Here is a 24,931-nt window from a genome sequence, read left to right on the forward strand (position 1 = left end):
AGGTTATTTTTATTACCCTCAAAAATTGAAATCAAAAGTTTTATCTTACCCTAATTTTGGGTCATACTTTTCAGCTGTGATGTCTGCTTTTCACTAGCAGTCACTAATGTGCTTAATTCCGGGAACAGGACTTCACTTTCTTGAAACATTTTATGGCAAGTTTAATTTTGACAACAAGTTTGAAAAGTATGTATCAAAATTAGAAGAATTACCTACTTGATTTATCAAAATTGGATAAAATTTGGATGTGATAGAGCAAAAATAAAGTTGAAAAATTTAATTTTTCTGATGACACAGGCAAATTTTTTCCGATCTTGTTGGAATTTTTTTTCAAACCCACTAATTTTGTGTCATACTTTTCGGCTGTCAGTTTTTCGCTAGCAATCATTTATGTGCTTAGTTCCGGGGCCACTCCATTTTTTTTAGCCTGGCTCTTAATCCCGGAGCTCTATGAAACTTCAGATACCCATTAAATATTTTCAGGAAAATTCGATCGTAAAGAGTGAGATGGGACAAATTCTATATTTATTGTTCTCAATTAATTTTAGTAAAATAAACATATTTATATAATCAAAGTTACGGAAATTCTTATAAACTTTACGATGTTCGATAAGAACTTTTATCGATACAGAAATTTAATCAGAAAGCTATTCATGTAGCCCGTAAGAATCATATTAACCACAGTTCATTATTCTATATAATAGGTAATGCAAATTACTATTAATTCCACTATAGTTGAATGAATACTAAACTTGGTGAATGTAATTACTTAATTTACATTTAAGTACTTCATTATATGAAAATAATTCTATTTGGGAAGATTTTGATTGAATTTCTTAATTATATTTCATAAGTCAAGAATATGTTAAGGTAAAAGAAATTTAGCTACAGAGTTAATTGTTTAACTATTCTATACATACTAAAATATATTGATTTTAGAGAAAAATTCATACAAACTTTTGCTTCAATTAATAAATAGATTCAGTCAAGCGAGATTATTAAAAATATGTATGCAATAATTATTGACAATAATTTGATTTTGCTTTTACAATATATAATAATTTATTATACAGGGTGGACCATTTTAAAATATTATAGCTACTAGCTTGTTTGGTAACTAACCAATAAAAAAATAACTTAAACAAAAGTTGTAGAGTTTAATAGTGGACATCATGGTCTGACATCAGAGTGGATAAGTTAGGTCTCTGGATTGCTTTTAATAGTCAATTTAGATGCTCCAAAGGTAAGATATAGAATTACATTTAAAATGAGAAAGTTGATCCTCATAAAATAAAACTAACATTTTTTAATTAAAACCTGTTTCCGAATTCGTTAGCTTTTGGAAAAATATATCATTATTGCCTTTAATGGAAAGAAAATACATTCGCCTGATTCCATGACTTGAAATTCTAGTTTCAAGATCATTTGGTCTTCAAATAATCTTGAAAATTCACCTGGTCTTAAAAGTTATTAACACAGGCGAATGGTCTTTCTTGTCTTTGACAACTTTTGTTTAAAATATTTTTCTAAAGCCACCGTATTATCATTTGATGCAATAATGACATATTTTTAAGCCGCAATTTCCTCTGAAAGCAAAGATTTTCGAAAAAATATTAATTTTTTTATAAGGTCAACTTTCTAATTTAATGTGTTATTCTATCTCTTACCTTTTAGAGTTTAAATTAACTATTAGAGAAACTCGGAGAATTAGGTCCAATTTGATGTCAAAACATAATGTCCCCTCATCAAACTCTGCAACTTTTGTTTAAGTTATTTTTCGATTTTCTACGAAACGAGCTATTAGGCATAATAGATTAAAATAGTTCACCTGGTATATTATAAAATGAAAATCAAATTTTTAACATTTTCCGTAACAATTTATAAAGTGTTGCCTTATGCTATCTATGTGGTTTCTATAAAGATAATGACTGATGTAAAAATACTTTGAATTTTATAAATTTTTCTTTGATACCTATTACTCAATACAACTTCATAACATTCTTTCACTTAATAATAATTAGTTTTTATGATTTTAAAATAAAATTTAAAAAAACAAACATTCTTCTAATTAAAGTTAGCAGTTTGTTTTTTTTTTTAATATTTTACCAAGAATCTTAGTTTATTTTTTAACTATTGTTTAACATTTTAATTAAAAATGAAAAATAAAATAATATTTCTCACATATTTTTCATAAATTCCTGTTACTACTCATCCACCTAGAGCTATTTCCAGAACAGATCAAAATCCTCGACATAAAAATTCAAATATTTCAAGAGTGTAATATTTGTTAAACTTATTCATTAATTAGCTATAAATTGATACAATTTAACTAATTAAAGTTTTTAAAAGAGTTTTAGAAATTAATTTAAGTAAATTTTCACAATATGAAAATCCAGTTAATTTGGTCATAGCAATAATTTTCAAGATTTGAGTCCAGAAATTCAATTTTTAAGTACACAATAACATTCTTTTGAGCTCAAGAATTGGGAATTACGACAATGATTAGAAAATTTTTTTGCAGTTTTTTTAAACATTGGAAAAATTATATATCAAATATGTTGATCATCATTTATAATAAAAATGATTATCTTAAGTACTTCAAACCCATCGATGAAATTACTTCAATTTCAAGCTATATTTTACCAAAAAATCGCTCACCAATCAGTCAGATGAATGCATTTTTTGTTTCTTTATATTAACGATTAGCTTAGAAAATCACTATCAAATCGGTTGAAGTTTCGATATCTTGAATTTCCAGTTGCATGGTTCCTTAAGATCGTTCCACTGTCGATCGTTTTCAAAAAACTCAAAAGCAACACACCCTCAAAAATAAAGCTTTATCCAACGAAATGTTTCAAACAAATATAATTCGTTTCAAAGAGATGTATGGCATGGTAATTTTTCTTTGCCCTTCAAATTCCTTTCAAAAGTCAAACATTTATATTAATAATATATTGACGGTTTTGAAACATAGAAACAAAACCGATATTTAATTCGAAAATACCAATAAACAATATATAATAACAATAATAACATAATAATTTTTTAGTATTTTAGTTTTAACCTCACCTTATAACCACATAATAATACAAATAAATTAATAGTTTTCCAAGTTTTCCTTTAATTATTACGATAATAATTTTAATGCTTTTTTTAAGTTAGTTAGTTCCCTCTTAACTACATTCAAAACTATACTACAATACATAATAAATATAATCCACTTTCAACCAGAAAACAAAGTTTCAAACGTTCTTAAATATACTCCTTATTGGTCAATTGAACACATATTGAATTGTGGTTTATTAAAATCTAACTTTCGAATAATACTATCCAGTTATACAACTTAGAAACTATTATGGTTGTGTTAAGATAGATGAAAGGTATCATCTTGGGAGAGCATCATAAAAAACTATATTTTACTCAAAAAAAAATAGAATGTACACTTTAATTTTACAATTTGCATCCCACACAATTTTACAACATAAACTGTTTATTTTTTTCTAAAATTTTTTATTTAAAAAATATTTCCATTTTATATATGGGGTGATTTTCATTAATTTCTAACAACCATTTAATTTATACATAGAATAGCCAAATGAATTTGAAGTAATATTTTAAAAGGTCTACCCTGATTTAAATGAACGAATAATAAATTTAGAATATTGAGTTTATTTTGCTATTTTATGTGAAATCGAAAAATATACCTCACCTCAACGGGGTATAATTTGAAGTAAATGTTCGAAATGAAAAGTATAAGTGGCTAAGCAGTCTAAGCCGTCTACTTAGGCTTAGTTTGCGGGTTCGAATCCAGGCAGCGGCAGTGTGAACAATTATAATAAATGGGCAGTGGAATTGATCACATTGTCGTCGCTTGGTAGAACGAAGTGATCGACTCCAGCCACATCAAAAATGTAATTGTAAATATGAATGTAGTGAAATAAATAAAGATTAACAAATAATGATGTGTGTGGCCTTTTTTATAGGCGTATATGCCAGAGAAACGGAGATTAACCCCCATTATTACTATATGTTTGAAATGATTTCCCCGGCATCATATCATTTTTCTACTTAATATATTAAAGTAACAACTGATCTCAAGTGATCTAGAATTTCCAAGTCAAAATTGATGCTTGTCTCCTTTTTTTGCCTTACCAGAAGATCCAATATTGTTAACAACTATTCAAAAACGTGTATAAGTTTTATAATCGGCATATTCATCAAAAATGCATTGTCGATGTATTTCGTCGTTCAATTTCGATCCAGGATTCAACCTTACATTTATTATTTTTCTCCAAGCAGTATAATATTAGCCACTACTAGGCAATTAACTACAAGGCAATGGATAAGAGATACATTTTTTGGTGCACCATGACTATTGCAGAGACCAACACTACAAAAAAAAACTATTACATCTTCTGTATCTTTTACCAGCTCTTTTGATACACAAGTACATTTATTTGTTCTTTAATAGCCACAGTAAGGCAGGTTTGAATGCGGTTATCTGCATTCGATTCGTTCGATTTGTGACCTTAATTCATTTATAAGAAATTATAATAAAATGCATTTTAAATTAACCGTAATTATAGTAAATTCACAATTCCGTTAATATTGGTGAAAATGATTACATCAGGTACCTCGGAGACCAATTATGCCGCAATATTCGTGTTCAGCGACCCTAAAAAATTTCCGAGTAACGAGTTTGGACCGATAATAATTTGGGATAATTTCCTGAAAACTCCAGGAGACGATTTGGATACCCTATATCCTGGGCACCAAAAATCTGACTTTTTCCAAAAACTATTTGAGGGATGAAAATCGTAAAAAACGCGCTTTTTCAAATTTTACGAATTTTTTCTAGAAAATTAGAGGGTTTAGAGAAAAATGTCAAAGAATATTTTTTGTTAACTATATGACCCCAATTATTTGATAAAATTCGATTCAGTTAATACACTTGTTAAAAAAAATTAGTTTAAACAATATAAAATGCCCACCGGCAACCTGCACCTTTAGTTTCAGATTCAGGAGCTCGTTTTAAACGGGGTCCTGTGAAAATTAATTATGCCCATTCACGATTTTTAGCGGGACTATACATCTTCCTCATTTAACAAAATAAACTCAATAATGTTAATTATATCATTCGACATTCATTCATATTTGTCACCCTATATATAAAATTTTCAACTCTTACAATATTCACATTCACAAAATGAAAAATAAATATAAGAAAAAACTATATAAAAAAAAAAAACCAAACAATACTAAAACAATGATAACTGGGGCTCGGGGGGTTATCTTTCATTTGTTGCAGAAGCCTAAAGGAAGAGTACACTGTTCGAGTTCGTGTGACGTAAGCGCCTCTTCCAGTCACTGTCGTACATAAAATATAATACATACATACTATACACATGCAAGCGTGCGCTCTCATTTCATCTTCTATCACAACAATACATGATAATTACTATTGAATTCACAACTATAGATGAATATAATACTAAATCTGTCTTTATAAAATATACTGGGTGAAACAGATACGCCGTAATAGTGAGCCATTTGATAATATCAGATTTCACATGGAAAACCTAAGTTTACATTAAATCGCAGTCTGCCCGAAGTAATTTAAACGGTATGCAGAGGATGTCCGCGGATTATTTTACATTAGAGGTGTTTTTTGACAAAAATTTGTTTTTTTTTTTTGAGAAACTTTATTATGTATGAAAAAAACATGCAAATGTTAAAGAGAACTAACTGGATGGCCGAGTTATAAAATTTTATCACTAATATAGGTTAGGATAGGTTATATTGGCTGTCCACGAAGGACTCACTTAGGCTATAGAGCCCATTGTGTTACCATACATGTGTTTTAATACTTTTTTCGCTGAAAATTTCATTTATCAGCTTCTCAATTATTTTTAGAGGCTGAATGCACCTCCTTCATGCATATGCTATGCACTACACCAGCCCATCACAAATATTAAATAAATTAATTTTTGGTGTGACGGTGGGAATCGAACCCGCTACTCTAGGAATACCGCGAACGGAATACTCCATACAAATACCAATTTGGTTATATGTATAACCCAAGATTTTATACCATGTATATATGAAATATATCAAGATATACTAAGTTTAGTCCCCAGTTTGTAACACTGAAAATATTGATGCTTGGAACGAAATTTGGTATAGGCTTTGCTAAAATTACCTAATGAGTCCATTTTCGGTTATCCACCCGTCTGTCTGTCGACACGATAACTCAAAAACGAAAAGAGATATCAAGCTGAAATTTTTATAAGCGTGTATACTTTCTTGAGCCTAACAACTTCTGAATAAAATACTTTTTCGTAAACTGCAATCCCGAAAAATTGAATACTCCGGCCTTTCTGTAACACTCAATATATTATATATAGGGAGGTACTCTTTACATAACAAACAAACGATTTTAAATAGCTTTGTTTGTAGGAATGATGAACAAATGATTTACTTTCAATAGATGTTTAGGTACTTACAAATGTCTTTACTCAAATGGTTTCAGTAATCAAAAATTTAATATTCCATTTATGGATTCAATTTTATAGTCCAGTCATTTTAGAATCAGGCAAATCAGAAAAATTTTAGCTTCTTTGTTCTAGTTCCAAAAATATCAATTGAAACGATCAATACCACTAAAAAAATCCTTTTTCATATGTTAAAATCTTCTACCCCGATTCTTTTATCAATTTTTGTATTACAAGTTCGGAGTTAATTATATTGGCCTAATCAATGTTAATCATATAACTTGCCTAAAGTTTTGAAAGACAAAAATTTTGTAAATTAGCTAATCAACACTGATCGTCTGTCTGTACGTGACATGAGATATATGTTCTTAACACTGGGTTTGGTTAGAATAATTCAAAGTACTTGGTCACCCAGTGACAGTCATGACTTGGAAGAATGAAGTTCATTTTGGTACTTAAAAAAGTTAACAAAGTTCGCAGTTCCAAACCGAAAGAAAATCTTTTTAATTACATTTTCTGCAGTCCCTACTTTTTCTTGACACTACATAAAAAATAAATAAATAAAAATATCTTAATATAATCTTAATTTGACTTCTTTTTCAAAGAATTTTTTGAAATATGCTATAATATATAAACAATTTTATGATTTTTGAAGGATTTTTAAATGCAGTAGATACAATTCGATAAACTTTCGAATTTAAAAAAAAAAAAAAAAAGATTTTTGACTCTTCAAACAAAGCTATTTTTCATATTCAGCATAAAACATAAAAAACCATAAAATAAAACGATTATAAATATTACTATTAAATATTCAAACGTTAAAATGAATTCTTTTTAAATTCATATTCATCATGAATCATTCATTTAAAAAAAAAAAAAAAAAAAAGTATGTGATATAAGATGAAACAAAAAAAAATTAATACATAAATATTTAGCTGTGTTCGTGTAGTAATGCAACCACATATATATACAAGGTGTTTTGTTATTGACTGCAGATCGTTAGCCTTGAATAAACTCATAAAGACGAAGGAAAAAGTTATTTACTAATTTTGGATCTGAGGAATATTTTGCGAGATAATTAACAAAATAAATTAATATAATATTAATAAAAAATAAATAATCATGTCGAATCACAATTCAATATAATATTGAAGGCAGGTAGGAGGTGGTCCTACATTCTATTTACATATATAAAATATAAACACACAAAAAATGCTTAATATTGTTTCCATAGCAGGTCTGAATTAGTTGACGTGAGTCTTCAATCATCATCAGCTTAGTTTATTATATGCATATTTATATAATATAGTAGTGGGAATGGTTGTATCTATGTACAATGTACCACACTCTATTAATTCTTCTTCTCTATTCTCCTTCTTATTATTATTATTATTTCTTAGTTTATGTAATAATACAATACCAGCCTTCAATATTTTCTTGAATTTTGATTAAATATAGTTAGTTATTTTTTATTAATATTATATTAATTTATTTTGTTAATTATCTCGCAAACTAGGCCTCAGATCCGAAATTGGTAAATAACTTTTTTCTTCGTCTTTATAAGCTTATTCTGTAGGCCAACGATCTGCAGTCAATAACAGAACACCTTGCATAAATAAATAAAAACTTACTTTTTAAAACTCTTATTTTCCTCTATTTTATACACTTACAAACACTATTTTCTACTATTATCTCAGAATTTTTTATTTTTTAATTTATATTTGTAGATGCGCATGCGTGGCGGTGTCAATGGATGTCTCGTATATGTTAATTAACAAATATACAAAAAAAATGATGTGTAATAATATTCTTTTTTCTTATATAAAACAATAATTAATTCACCATTTTTTTTCAATGAATAAATATTTAGTTTTTAATATTTAAAAATAATAATTTAATAATAATTTATTCTTTACTAAACCACTATCTTTCTCTTTTCAATTAACAAACAAATTAATATTGATTCACTTCTTAATTGGAATGCAGTATGCAGACAACTCGATAATATTATGTATATACTAACAATTGTCTATTTTTACAGTGTTAAAAATTTGTTTAGCGATTGAAAGTTCCTTTTAAAAAAAATGCGGTGATTTAATAGAAAAATGTTTCAGGCCGTCGCTTGGAAATAGTCACACAGATTGACCGAAGCATATTTCTAAAATCATTTATTCAATACAACAGTTTTGAAATTGAAGTAAAGAATTAATTTCTAAGGTCGTTGTATGATCTAGAGACTCAGACCATAACAGATAAAATGTTTTTCACGTCTTTCAATCGCTTCACAAATTAATTTGTACATTTATTTAAAAATTTATTATTATTTTTCAGTAATTTTTTATATGTATAATGATTTTGATTTCTTTCTATTTTTACTCAAATCTATTTTATCAACTTGACATTAAAATTCTGGTCAGATTTTTCGAAAATGATATAATTTTGGTAATGGAATTATAGATTTAAATTTAATACAATATTTGGTAACTTAGCGATAATGTTTTAACAAAAATTTAGGTATTTCAACAGGGATTATATTTACGAATTACAGAAGAAAAAAAAATTTGTAATGATCAAATATTCCAGTATTCTCAAACACTTGCAAGTGTGTGGAAATTTCTGAAAATTGGTTTCGAAAAAATAAAGTACATTAGTCTTCATTCTGGATGATAGGGAGTATAAGTTTTTTTCCCCTAGGCAAACAACAGCAAATATACAAATAAGTAATTGTTATACAAAAATCATATTCATTCAATAATTTCAACAATGTCGTAAATGAAATTTATGAAAACACGAAGAGAATTTTTCCGTTGTCATTGTAATTCGAAATATATTTTATAATCATACATACATGTTTCGTAAATGTATTGTTTATCGAAATAATTCCAACAACCATAGAACAGAAATTGAAATAAATATCAAAATAATACATAAAAAGTATACAAATCAAATCAATATAGTACACAACATTATGGTGGAGGGTATGGGAAGCAATATTCTTATATAGCTATGTAATGCATATGTATAATTATCTGCACTTCCACCATTTCTTAATAATATTATATTACAATTGGGTATTTGCATGATTTTAAATTTTTTGCTATGTTAAAAACTTATTCATGTAACAAACAGCCCAGAAAAATTGTTTTTTCGAATAACTATAAAAACAACCAAGATAAAAGCCATCAAAGTTTTGTTTTTATCTCATTCTAGCAAAACAGAATTTAACATGGAGTAGCTATGGTATACCATATGTAACTATGCTATAGCATATGGCTGATAGACATACTGACGTCATTGTTCTTATCAGATCCCTCTGTTTAATACCTATCTTTAAAATGCTTATATCATCCGTATTTCTTGGCCGATTTTAATTTTAATTTCACTTTTTGTCATCTAGCTTACGACTTTTTTCCATATTTTGTTAAGAAATTCGAAAAATAAATTTCATGCAAATACTTAATTGTAAAAGAAGCCAAACAATGTTACGAAACAGATAAGTCTTTTAATAGGGAGCAGAAAAAATAAATGATGTGGGTCTTGACGCCATTCCTTATACATATTATGTAGAAGCCAAGAAAAAGAAGTCGGATCGTCGAAGCCGCAACAACTATCAAAAATCGTCCAGACGCTGTACTAAGTTCTAAAGAAGCCAGAATTTGTCTTGCTGAATGCTTCAATCAACAAAACAATGGCTACTTTGAACAATTAGATAGAATGTATTGTTAAATATATTTCTTTTTGTTGCAATATCGTCGTTCTGAATACTTCAATCCAGGTTTTTTTGAAACTTACAGTGCTGCTGCAGGACAATTTTTGACAATTGTTGCGACTTCGACGATCCGATTTCACACACATTATACAGAATATATACAGGGTGTCTTTTTTAACTTGATATATATGTGTGAAACTTGAAAAATAAGTTTAATCGAGGGAAACGTTTCAAACGAAAAATGTTAATTTCAGAGCCACACATCTTATTCGGGTATTGAATTCAATCTAACTTTCCCGGTTAAGTTAAAACCCCCTTCTAATTTATAGCTGGCTTTATAAAAGCGTAAGCATTTTTTGTTTGAAACATTTTTTTTTTTATAAACCAAATAGTTTAGATAGTTATTGATGGCAAAAATACCTTATAAGACCCTATAAGAAACTACTTATCAAAGCTTTTTGGGCATTTATTCAGTCAATTTGATCAAAAATGGTCTTTATAGAAAAACAAACCACCTTTCTTGAGAAAAAATGTTTCGAACAAAAAATGCACTTTTTTAATCTATCTTTTCATTAAGTCAAGTGAAAACCTGAGTCAAGTTTAATGTTTGCGTAAGATGTGCGCCTGTATACTCAACATATTTTGCTTGAAGCATTTTTATAGATAAAACTTATTTTTCGAGTTTCAAACATGCGTTAACTTAAAAAAGCTATATAGTCAGTCACTCTGTATAGTGAATGGTGGAGTCGCATCATTTCTTTGTTCCGCTCCTCATATTTTAAAAGACTTATCTGTTTATTCCGTAAAAAAAGGGAATACAGCTGAAAATGGGAATACTATCAATATAAAAAATATACTTCAACTAAATACTTACATTTATATTTTCACAATAGTCCGTTTGACAAGTACTTTTCACAGAGAATAATATTGTATAGAAAAACATCATGTTATTCTATATCTACTAAATTGTATGTATGTAAAGCGGTCATATGTGATGTTACCATTTTTTTGTTGTATATATTTGTATATGTATAAAATGTAAGCCACTTTCTATTGTTGACTATTATATTGTTATAACATTGTAACAAGTTATATGTTCAGCTTTCATACATACATTTATTCCACATTTTTGTTAACTACAATGCTTTTATTTAAATTATATTTGTTGAACACGATGTGTTGTTGATTTTTCAGTTTTTTTGATACAACATACACGTCAAAATGTATTTTTGACTTGCCGATTCTAAAAAATCTATGAATCGAAAACATAAAACATTGTGAGCGATCTGTGACCCAAATAGAAAATGAACCATTCAAAAATTTTAATACCATTTTCCATTATTTTCAATACATAATACCGCAGCTCAGTGGCCGAGCGAGTTAAAGCAAAGTTGACTTTACTCGTTTGGCTAATGGCTATAATAAAAATTAATTGGGCAATAAAATGATAACACTGCCAACGCTTAGACAAGTTGTAGGTATATATGAATATAGTTTAAAATAAAATAAAGATGAAAAACAATGATGTGGGTGGCCTCTGTTATAGATGCATATCCGAAAAACCGAGGTTAAACTCCATTATTATTATTATTTATTATAATATAGATAAAGATTATCAAATATCCAGGCTAAATTCAAACTAAAGACGTGTATTATTAGCCGACGAAAAATGAAACAGTTATCAATTTTAATGTATTTTTGGCGGGTTTTTACGCGATATCTTTGCTGATTGTGACCCGATTTTAATGATATTCTAGTGGGTGGGAAGGGTGGCATAAAAGTTAATTAATATTCAAGTTTGTGGTCATCCCACCATATCCTGAAATACATATTGATTCATTAGCATCAATTTCAAAACGTAGTTACGCACAAGAAAAACATTGAATCAATTCATTGTAAATTTATTTCTTACTTTTTTGTCGTTGCTATTATATATAATAAAGTAGTTAAAGTATGTCATTAGAAAGGACCTCGCATGATTAGATAGAAAAATAGATTTCTATGAAACTTTTCAAACCGCCCCCTGAATGTTCTTCAAATCGTACTGATCAAAAGCTGCCACAGCCACTAAATTTTTTTTACGAGTGGTTTTCGAGGTACGGCCTAATAAAGCTACACATATATTATATTCATAAATAGTTTCACAGAAAGCCATTTTCCTACCTAATCGTGCGGGGTCCTTTATTGAACATAAATGAATAACAAGAGAAAACAAACAATTGACTGAGTTAATTGTCGAAATACCATGTATGGACAGTGTTGATTACTCTGTCTGATACTATAACTGATATAAGCATAACATATATACTATACAATTTTGTGCTCTCACGGGTAAACAGTGATGTTTACGAAAAAATGTTGTTTAATATTTTATAAGGAACATTTTTTACATTTAAATTTTTGTTCTATCTCTAACGGTTTACAAGATAGGTCCTACGCAGCAAAGACCCAAATGACCTTATGACCCCTTAGAAAAATTCGAAAAAATCGTAAAAAGTTATTTGTTTCGGAATTTGATGAAACTCAGTTTATAAGGTAATTTTAACACAAGAAATTCAAAAATCGAGTTTATTTGGCGATTGGCCGAGTAATTTTCGAAAAAAACGATATTTCGGATCGATTTCCGGTATTATCTCGAGAATTATTCGCCCAATCGTTAAATGAAACCGATTTTTGTATTTTTTGGGTCAAAATTACCTTATATACAGAGTTTTATCGAAATTGGAGACGATAAATTTGTATCGATTTTTTGCAATTTTTTCAAGGGGTACCCCTTGGAAAAATTCGAAAAAATCGTTAAAAATTATTTGTTTCGGAATTTGATGAAACTCAGTTTATAAGGTAATTTTAACACAAGAAATTCAAAAATCGAGTTTATTTGGCGATTGGCCGACTAATTTTCGAAAAAAACGATATTTCGGATCGATTTCCGGTATTATCTCGAGAATTATTCGCCCAATCGTTAAATGAAACCGATTTTTGTATTTTTTGGGTCAAAATTACCTTATATACAGAGTTTTATCGAAATTGGAGTCGATAAATTTGTATCGATTTTTTGCAATTTTTTCAAGGGGTACCCCTTAGAAAAATTCGAAAAAATCGTAAAAAATTATTTGTTTCGGAATTTGATGAAACTCAGTTTATAAGGTAATTTTGACCCAAGAAATTCAAAAATCGAGTTTATTTGGCGATTGGCCGAGTAATTTTCGAAAAAAAACGATATTTCGGATCGATTTCCGGTATTATCTCGAGAATTATTCGCCCAATCGTTAAATGAAACCGATTTTTGTATTTTTTGGGTCAAAATTACCATATATACAGAGTTTTATCGAAATTGGAGACTATAAATTTGTATCGATTTTTTGCAATTTTTTCAAGGGGTACCCCTTGGAAAAATTCGAAAAAATCGTAAAAAATTATTTGTTTCGGAATTTGATGAAACTCAGTTTATAAGGTAATTTTAACACAAGAAATTCAAAAATCGAGTTTATTTGGCGATTGGCCGAGTAATTTTCGAAAAAAACGATATTTCGGATCGATTTCCGGTATTATCTCGAGAATTATTCGCCCAATCGTTAAATGAAACCGATTTTTGTATTTTTTGGGTCAAAATTACCTTATATACAGAGTTTTATCGAAATTGGAGTCGATAAATTTGTATCGATTTTTTGCAATTTTTTCAAGGGGTACCCCTTAGAAAAATTCGAAAAAATCGTAAAAAATTATTTGTTTCGGAATTTGATGAAACTCAGTTTATAAGGTAATTTTGACCCAAGAAATTCAAAAATCGAGTTTATTTGGCGATTGGCCGAGTAATTTTCGAAAAAAACGATATTTCGGATCGATTTCCGGTATTATCTCGAGAATTATTCGCCCAATCGTTAAATGAAACCGATTTTTGTATTTTTTGGGTCAAAATTACCTTATATACAGAGTTTTATCGAAATTGGAGACGATAAATTTGTATCGATTTTTTGCAATTTTTTCAAGGGGTACCCCTTGGAAAAATTCGAAAAAATCGTAAAAAATTATTTGTTTCGGAATTTGATGAAACTCAGTTTATAAGGTAATTTTGACCCAAGAAATTCAAAAATCGAGTTTATTTGGCGATTGGCCGAGTAATTTTCGAAAAAAACGATATTTCGGATCGATTTCCGGTATTATCTCGAGAATTATTCGCCCAATCGTTAAATGAAACCGATTTTTGTATTTTTTGGGTCAAAATTACCTTATATACAGAGTTTTATCGAAATTGGAGACTATAAATTTGTATCGATTTTTTGCAATTTTTTCAAGGGGTACCCCTTGGAAAAATTCGAAAAAATCGTAAAAAATTATTTGTTTCGGAATTTGATGAAACTCAGTTTATAAGGTAATTTTGACCCAAGAAATTCAAAAATCGAGTTTATTTGGCGATTGGCCGAGTAATTTTCGAAAAAAACGATATTTCGGATCGATTTACCTATACCAAAATTTTTTTCGTAGCATCAGTATCTTTAAGCGTTACAAACTTGGGACTAAACTTAATATACTATGTATATTTCATATATTACATGGTATAATAATAATGCGTACACTAAACTTAAATATATGTACAATCAAACTTTCCTTTTATTCACAAATTGTGTAATACAACATTTAGTTAAATTGTGTAGCCACATTTATGGTAGTATAGAAAATTACAAAAGCTTTTACGGTACCAAATAATAACGATCATATTAAATTGAACAATAATATAAATGGTACTTCATATAAGGAATGATTCAAAAATACCTTTAAAAACTTCAGGCATGGGTTTTTTACACCAATAAAAAAACCAAGATGAGTTCTTTACGCAATCTTTTGTTTTGTAAAAAAGTGTTTTTAACTTGAAAATACAAGCATTTCCAGAAAAGAAAGAAAATATGCTTGTTTTTTCAAATTTTAATTGGGTAGATAAAATCTTTACTATGCACGATCCGTATGACAAATGCCACTCGATTAAACTTTCTAAATTCATGGTTTCTACAATTTCTTGATAAATACAGCGAAAGCTTCATGAGCAGAAAGTATGAAAAATCGAGTTTTTCAAAGTTCAATCATAGACAATAATAAACACTCTTCATGAGCTTGTATCTGGCACAAAATTTTCCAAAAGACAAAAATTCCAATCCGCAATGGAGTGACTGAAAAAATGTTCCAATCCTTTGCTATATTTTCAAGAATAAAATTATATAAACATAATAAGCGGATTAAATTCTTTTCACGAATCACTAATCTTATAGAAAAGTTTTTTCAAAATAAAATAGAAAACTTCCAAAGATTTATCCCCACAGATTGTATCTCTGGAGACTTTTAATATGTGGCTCAATATGAACTACTTGAATTTATAGTGTCAGAAATTTTGACAAAAAATATTTTACAATAAAAATTTTTATACAAGGTATATATGAAATATAACATAGTATTTTAAGTTTAGTCCCAAGTTTTTAAAGCTTAAAAATATTGATGCTACGAACAAAATTTTGGTAGGGGACTCATAACATCACCTTATTAGTCCATTTTCGGTTGGTGTTCTGTCTATCGACACGATAACTCAAAAATTATAAGAGATATCCAGCGGAAATTTTTATAGCGTGCTTAGGACGTAAAAAGTGAGGTCGAGTTCGTAAATGAGCAACATAGGCCAATTGGGTCTTGGGTATATAGGGCCCATCTTGTAAACCGTTAAGGATAGAAGAAAAGTTTAATGTAAAAAATGTTCTTTATGTAAAAATTAAAAAGTTTTTTGCTACATTTTTTTTGTAAACAGCCCTGTTTACCCACGAGGGTGCAAATTTTATAGTATGTATTATATGGGAATATTAATTATGAATGTGGGGCTATCTAAGACTGGATATCTTTCTTTACTTACGTTAATTTTGGTACACGCGGTATAAATTACATATTATATTTTTACCTTTATTAAAAAACAATTTAAAATTAATAAAACGTATGGATTATGGTAATTAATTACAACCATATACTAAATTTAACAATAAAAGGTATTACAATAATTATGATTATAATATTCAATTAGTATAATTTTACGTCGAACATTCTTTAAAAATATAAATCGTACTTGAATTAAAAGGCATTATCTGGATAACAATACTACAAAATATTAAATAATTCGAAATCCACTTGATTATTTTATTTAGATATAGAAATTACAAAAATAAGTTTATTTAATCGTTATTTAATATGATTTTCATCGTTTGTATCAGATTATAAGGATTTCGAATTTGTAATAAAATGTTTACTTTGTATTCAAATAAAGTACCTCCAATACCATTAATACTTTGCTACTGAATTGAAAAATTTATAATTTTATTTTTCAAAATGTCATAATCCAAAAACGAATAAAAAATACTTTAAAAATTAGTATTGATTTATTCCAGTATTGTAAATTCACTTCATCTGTTTCTCGAAGTTTAACATTCCTTTAAAATTAAAAATAGTTGAAAAACAAATGTAAGAATTATTTTGTTCGTTATTCGACAAAATAAACTGTGGGTAAACCTCGTTCTCTTAAAGTGTTTCGATACCAAAAAACGAAAGTATTACCAAAAACCTGAAATTCTTTGTGTGATTTAATGAGTATTTAATACGCCTTCTACATAAATTTCACCATAATTTTCTGTGCCATTAACGATAAATTAACTATTAAAAACATGGTGGTATATGAAGATATCGTAAAAAAATGTTGATTTTTTAGTCAATAAGTGCTTTTAAAAATATTTTACTATTTACATATAAAACTTTTATCAATATTCCTCATGTTTTAAGCTTTAAAATCATACCAAAATTAAGAACTGTGCATAAAAATGAAAAACTTTTTTGGTATAAACTGACTTTGATAGTTTATTTCTCCTAGGCCGTTCAGGGAATCGACATGAATTTTTCAGAAAAGACTTATATAAAGGTGATTAATTGATAAATATAATTTCAAATATTTATGGATCATTTTCATTTTTTCAGTAACAAAATACCTTAATTTTTTCTTGAATCGGAATTTTTTCTAGAACCAGGCAAGTAAAAAAGGCAAAAATACTTTCATAGCGAGAAGAAATTTACATGATGCTAGAAACAAAGCAAAAAGAGGGGTGGTATAAATTTGATCGCTGTGTGTGTCTGTCTGTGGAATCGTAGCTCTTATTCGGATGAACGCAGATTTGACTTTTTTAATCGCAAGTGTTCTGAACTATACTTTAAGAAAATCGCCCCAGTTACTGGGGAGAGTAACAACAAAAAACCGCATTTGTCGGGTATTTTTTAAATTTTGTAACTTTCCAAGAAAACCTTTTTTTCTGTGTATTTGATGATACGATCGAAATATTCTATAAAATACTACATCAAAAATAAACACAGCAAAAACTACTTGTATCATTTAAAACCAAATTATCCGAAAAATCAATATAAATCGCAAAATCATCATATATTAAATAATTAATGAACATGCAAAAAAACAAGCATGTAAAATAGAAAATGAAAAATAATTCCAAACAAATGAACATTTAATTATTTTTAATTTCTTTCTATAAATATTTAAATTTTTTTGTTAATTATTTTGCATATACAAGCCACATAACATCATCCCATTTCATTATAAAATATAACAACACAAAAACTAAAACTGTCAGATATTCATTGAATTTTAAATTATATTTTACTTATAGGTTTATATTATTATTTATTTTTTATACACCTGAATACTGTTTTAAATGAAATATTATATTCTATTTACACAAGTGCGGATCCAAAGGGGCGTAAATACAGAAATTTCTCGCTTTAAAAAAAAAAGTAGGCTAAATTTTTAAGTAAATAGCCAATAAATCGAAGACACTAGCCACATAAAATAGTAAATACACATAAGGTTTACAATCGGTAAAAAAAAACGAATATTTCTCAAAAATAACGCTAATGATTCGTATTGCCCTTTTCTGGACCCGCACTTGATCTACACCTACATACAAAAAAAAAATTTACATTTTATGAAAAATCGGCTTTATTTATAATACACACAGCATTATATGTAGATAAAATTTGCATGATACAAATTTTACTATTTTTTTTTTAACAATATTTTATTAAAACTCTAATTAACAAAAATTTTTCACATATAAGATGTAAGAAATATTTAAATGTTATATAAGATATATATCTTGCGCTCAACAAATATGCACCACTGTCTCTACAGGGTGGACCATTTTAATTATTATTCGATTTAATCGAAATGTAATACGCTAGCTTTAGAAAAAAATTTTAGACGAAAGTTGTCAAGGACAATAAAGGTCCTTTATCTGTGTTAATGACTTTTAAGCCCACGAAAATGTTCAAGATCATTTAAAAATGTAAGTCAAATGACCTTCAAACTGAAATTTCGTGCCTAAGTCATTACTCTTGACAAATTTGGCTAAAGCATTTTTCTGTAGCTAGTGTGTTTTCATCCGATTAAGGGCAGTAATAACATATTTTAAAGGCGTATTTTCTCCGAAAGCTAACATTTTCGAAAACATATTTTGAATAAAAAATATTAGTTTCCTTTATGAGGATCAACTCTCTAATTTAGAGTGTCATTCTATCTCTTACCTTTCAGGATCTAAATTGGCTACTAAAGCAACTCGGAGAGCTAGATTAAATCTGATGTCGGAACATGATCCCACCACCAAACTCTGCAACTTTTGTTCAAGTTATTTTTTTATTACAAAACCAGCTGTTAGCCATAAGAGATAGATAGTGTTGCATTTTTATTGAGCGAAAGCGAAACAAACTTCAAAGCTAAGTTTTTTTCTTACATTCTCTTCATTTACTAGACTGTTTACCTTCATTTCAGAATTTTACTGAATAAAAATTTAGAAGAGAACTTTAGATATGGGCACAAATAAAATCATAGCTCGCACGAAAAAACTACTGAAGATATAAAATAGCGCTTTTGCAAAAGCAATAAGTAATAATATAAAAAATAAAATGAAAATAAATATTTAATTTTTTTCTTTCCTTTTCGAAAATTTAATTATTTACCTAAAATCGTTACAAATTTATACATAAAAATCTATAATTCCATTACAGTTCAAATAAAAAAGATTTTAAAACTGAACCTTCCATATTTTAAAATAGAAAAAAGTTACGTAATATATTTTATTTACGTACACTCAATTTTTTACAAAAATAATTTTAATAAACTTTTCCAACGCTATATTTTTTTTCAAACTAAATAACTAGAGGTAGTTCAAAATCGCAGCAAGATTCTTTCTCAATACTCAATCACTCATAATAATGTATTCAACGATGAGTCATTGAGAAACAATCAGCTTGTGACTTTAAGCTAACTCTAGTATATTTTTCTATAATATTTAACAAAAAAAAAAATATTAAAAATGAATAATAATAATACTTTTGTAAAATAATAATAAAAAAAACGTACCAAAAAACAAACAACAGTTTTCTAATTAAATGTTTTAATAATTGTTTCCATTTTCTGTTTACAGTGATCTATCACGTTACTACACATTTTCACAGGAACAAGAGTATATCTGTACACGTGGTGATAATTCTGGTATGCATGCGTGTGCGGATTTACCACCGTATAAACATGGTAAAATGGTATGTAATGGTACAGCGATACCTGGCTCATCAAATGAACCAACCAATACATCATGTGTTAATTGGAATCAATATTATACGGAATGCGTGGGGAATGGAGATAATCCATTTCAAGGGACAATATCATTTGATAATATTGGTTTAGCATGGGTTGCGATATTTTTGGTAAGTATTTCATGTATGTGCGTTTATAGTAGAGTGAAAACTCTTTAGTACACAAAATTTCTAGTCGCAGAAAATTTGAACAATAAGTGACGTTTGAATGCTTTTTTCGGCATTCGATTCGTTAGAGTGTACGCAAATTTTGTGACCTAAATAAAATTTGTCTTATAAATCAATAATATGCAATTTACATAAATAATGCATTTTGTAATTATATTTTAAATTGGCCGTAAATATACTAAATTAATTAATAATTAATTAAAGAGTAAACGGTATCTCCGTCGTCTCCTGGAGTTTTTGGGAAATTCCTTAAATAATCGGGTCAAACTCCTTACTCGTGGATTTTTGGGATCGCTGAGCACGTATATCATGACAAAGTTAAACTACGAGGTACCTGGTGTTCAGGATACCTGAGATACTTTGATACCTCGGACACCGATATCTGGTACCGATTCTGTCGCTATATTCGTGTTCAGCAACGCCAAAAACCTCCGAGAAACGAGTTGGCACCGATTATATAACAAATCCAGGAGACGGCGGAAATACCGTTTACTCTGAGCACCAGGTACCTTGAAGACCAATTCTGACAATATTCGTGTTCAGCCACCCCAAAAAGCATATTTACGGTTAATTTAAAATGCAATTATAATATAAAATGCATATTATTTATACAAATTACATATTTTTAATTTTTATACCATGTATATATGAAATATACATAGTATATTAAGTTTAGTCCCAAGCTTGTAACGCTTAATTTTGTCATAGGTGTTCATAAAATCACCTAATTAGTCCATTTCCGGTAGTCCGTCCGTCCTTCCATCCGTCCGTCCGCCCGTCCGTCCGTCTGTGGACACGATAACTCAAAAACGAAAAAATATATCGAGCTGAAATTTTTACAGCGTACTCAGGACGTAAAAAGTGAGGTCAAGTTCGTAAATGAGCATCATAGGTCAATTGGATCTTGGGTCCGTAGGACCCATCTTGTAAACCGTTAGACATAGAACAAAAATTTAAATATAAAAAATGTTCCTTATCAAAAATTAAACAACTTTTGTTTGAAACATTTTTTCGTAAACATCACTGTTTACCCGTGAGGGCGCCAATTAGGCGGAAATTTTATAATATGTACTATACTTGATTATCAGTTATGTATGTGTCACATGTTTGTATGTGTAATGTGATAAAGAAATCAACACTGACTATGCATGGTATTTCAACAATTAACTCAGTCAATTGTTTGTTTTCACTTGTTTATAAATCAAGTTAAAAAATCAATTAATATCGAACACTTAAAGAACATTAAATTATAATTAAAAATGGTTTCTTAATTTTGATTCCATTAAAATGGAACGAAGTAAGATGAAGATAAATATTTTATAGGGATTCCATCATGACTGTCTTTTCAAAATTAAAATTAAATTGAATTATAATGTAAGTACATGGTACAGCAGGACTTGTAAAACAATAAAATATCCATTGAATCTTAGTTTACGTCATCAGGGAAGGATTAATACGATCGACTTTGCTACTGAAAGTATTCCATTTCTATCTACAAGATTACCTAGAAAACTCATATAATTAATTATCTAATAAAACATACCTAAATACGCGGACCGCTGCTTATCCTATTCATTTCCTAAGTAATAATTCAAATATTAGATCTTACCAACAGTTAATTAAACGATCATAAATTAAATGAAAGTGTCGTTGAAACAAGCCTAAGTTTAAGTTAATCCATAAACCATACTAAACCTTCTTGGTATTCATGTGAGTTTTAGTGTACAGAAACAGAAATCTGAAATAGAATTTTGTTGTTTATGTGAGCAAATAAATAAAATCGTGGTGGCTATGACCCTCCAATTCACTCCAATAATTTTTTGCTTTATTCCTAGAATTCACTCCAATAATTTTTTGCTTTATTGTTGTCAAAAATAAGTACCACAGTATTATCGCCGAGGAAAGAGGGTAAATTTGCGTTAAATATAAACCCGCGAAATTTTTCATTTTAGATAAAAATTCCCTCAGAATATTTCACTTAAATTTTTTCCTTGACTTCCGTTAGGAGTGATTGTCATTTCGAATTTCAAAGGAGAATTCAATTATCTCTAAAAATATTGATTTTTACGTGAAAAATGATTGACTAATTTTTGATGCCAATGTTTTTCCGTAGTAAATTTATTTTAAAATAGACAGTATTCTCCTCTAATATAAGTATTTATAAATTAATTCAAACAACTTTTGTTTGTTTTCAACATTTTAAATATTGAAGAGAAACATGTGAAAACGAACAATTGACTGAGTTAATTGTTGAAATACTATGTATAGACAGTATTGAGTGAGTAATCGTTTATTTTTTACGCCATGTAAGAAAAGAAAATAGCCACTCTTACACACAAAGTAAGAAGAATATATTTCTTCTCACTTTCTCAATGGATATAGTATACGCTATAAGAAAAACACACATTCTTAATATATATAATGTATAAATTTAAAATATATACAATACCTGTATATATACTATATATACGAAAAAATATTTCAAACAAAAGATGTTTATTTCTTATAAGACACTTTTTCAACACTTAAATATTTGTTCTATCTCTAACGGTTTACAAGTTGGGTCCGAACCCAAGACCCAATTGATCTATGTTCTTCAATTACGAACTCAGCCTCAGTTTTTGCGTCCTAAGCACGCTATAATTTCAGCTTGATATCTCTTTTCGTTTTTGAGTTATCGTGTTTACGGACGGACTAACGGACAGACAACCGGAAATGAACTAATTAGATGATTTTATGAGCACCTATAGCAAAATTTGGTTGTAGCATCACTATTTTTAAGCACTATAAACTTGGGACTAAACTTAGTATACCTAGATGTATTTCATATAAACATGGTATTAAAAGTGAATTTTTCATCTGACTTCGATTTAACGATATTTATCTATCCCCATTTTTACAACAATATTACCGTCTTATACATACTCTTTGGTTTAAAGTATTTTCAAGATTTTCAAACAAATTAAAAATTAAATTTACCCAAAAATTATTTCGATTTTCGTATGGTATACAATAGCTTTATATTATAAAACTAAATAATACCTACGAATTAAATAAATGATTGCTTTACTACTAGTAAGTTCAGTATTTGTAATAACATTCAAACATTAAAATATTTTAATCCTCAATGACTTGTTAAAATTCATTATTACAATTATATGAATGTATATAATAAACGTAATCTCACCATAATCTTAGATTACCTGCTACGAGTATATACGTATATACTTATTTAAAATAATTCTTTATTCTTAAATTTTGTTGTTATTTTATTTATAATTTTAATGAATAAAATATTATTTTGTTTGTGTTTCAGTGTTAAAAAATATAAATAAAATAACGGACGGATTTATTTGCATTACAAAAAGTTGCTTAGTAGTAAAACAACATCATGAACCGAACGCATAAATTAAGAACTAAAAAATTGGTGGAAACGCAAATAATACACATACATAGTATACTTTTAATATTGAATTCATGCTTCACTGCACCAACACCATTTTTATTATATTGAGTGATTCATTTATTTTTTTTTAACTAAAAAAGAAAGAAATTTATCGGTTATATTTATTATAATACAAAAGAACCATTCTTGATATTTATTTTTTAAAGATTATTTCTCGAAAATTCCGAAGAAAATTGTTTTCGACAAAAATCTTGTTTTGTGATGAGGCACATTTTTTTCTTAACGAATGTGTCATCAAACAAAATTGCTGTATTGAATCTAAAGAGCAACCTGAAGGGATTCAAGAAATGCTATTACATGTAGTCAAAAACTTTGGAGCTATGTAAAGTCAAAAGTCAATACGGGTAAGCCGCGCTCGATTGAGCAACTGTTGAACAAACACTGTCGAAATGCTCATCTTGGACGCGTCTATTGCAAGACTATTGTGAAATTAAACAACACGGGCATTTCATATTTTGCCTATCTAGTTTTCGCAAGACTATTGTGAAATTAAACAACACGGGCATTTCATATTATGTCTAACTAGTTTTCGCAAGACTATCGTAAACTTAAACAACACGGGCATTTCATATTATGTCTAACTAGTTTTCGCAAGACTATTGTAAAATTAAAGAACACGGTCATTTCTCATTTCATCTTGGACGCGTCATCGAAACTTGGAACTGTAGTATGATCCACGTTAACCGCAGCTACGAACAATATTTGACGGAAATATTTTTTAACAAATAAATGTCAAGATTGGATCTTTTGTATGATAATAAAGATAACACAATAATTTTTTTTTTAGTTTTGTAAAAAGTAGCTCTAAGTGAATCACCCATTCATTATCAATGAGTCTATTACAGTGAATGTATTATCCGTTTTCGGATATTATTTTTTTGTCTTACAATAGCGGAGGTATGTATCAAAATTACAAAGTGAAAACTTAATCATATAATCATAAAAATTCTAAAAACTTCTTCTCATTTGACTTTCCTGAAGACTTTTAGAAGCACAAAAACATTAGAGTCCATTTAAGCAACTCATTTGAATAAAAATATTTTAGGGCGAAAATATTCTTAGCCGAGCCTTCTCTTAAACGAACCCGGCCGATCTGTCTGTATGATACTCGAAAAACCGAGATAGAAATCTACTAAATTCATAATTTTCAAGTTACCCTTTTTTGAATGTTGGACAAAATTTTACATTTGTTTATTTAAATTATCTTCGTACTTGAATATCGCTGTCTTCGATGAAATTGCACCAACTAACTATTAGCTTGTCACGTAATCATAAAATTTCCGGGTTCTTTGAAAGAACACTTTCCGGACATTAATATAACAAAGAAAATGATTCGACTCCACAAAGAAAAATATTTTCTTCGTTATTATTTGATATATTATAATTATAATTATATTTAGATTTATATTTTGTCCAAAA

The 24,931-nt window shown here is 28.4% G+C and overlaps 1 protein-coding gene across 1 annotated transcript in view; it reads left to right on the forward strand.

The window, feature by feature from the left end:
- LOC123296206 (voltage-dependent T-type calcium channel subunit alpha-1G-like) overlaps nt 1-24,931 on the forward strand; it is a 103,335-nt gene that overhangs the window by 30,662 nt on the left and 47,742 nt on the right. The window contains exon 4 of the mRNA XM_044877667.1: nt 19,710-19,989. Coding sequence (XP_044733602.1) covers nt 19,710-19,989 — 280 coding nt within the window. The remainder of the gene's footprint in view (nt 1-19,709; nt 19,990-24,931) is intronic.

Source organism: Chrysoperla carnea, chromosome 3, assembly GCF_905475395.1.
Source record: "Chrysoperla carnea chromosome 3, inChrCarn1.1, whole genome shotgun sequence".
NCBI classification, from domain to species: Eukaryota; Metazoa; Arthropoda; class Insecta; order Neuroptera; family Chrysopidae; genus Chrysoperla; species Chrysoperla carnea.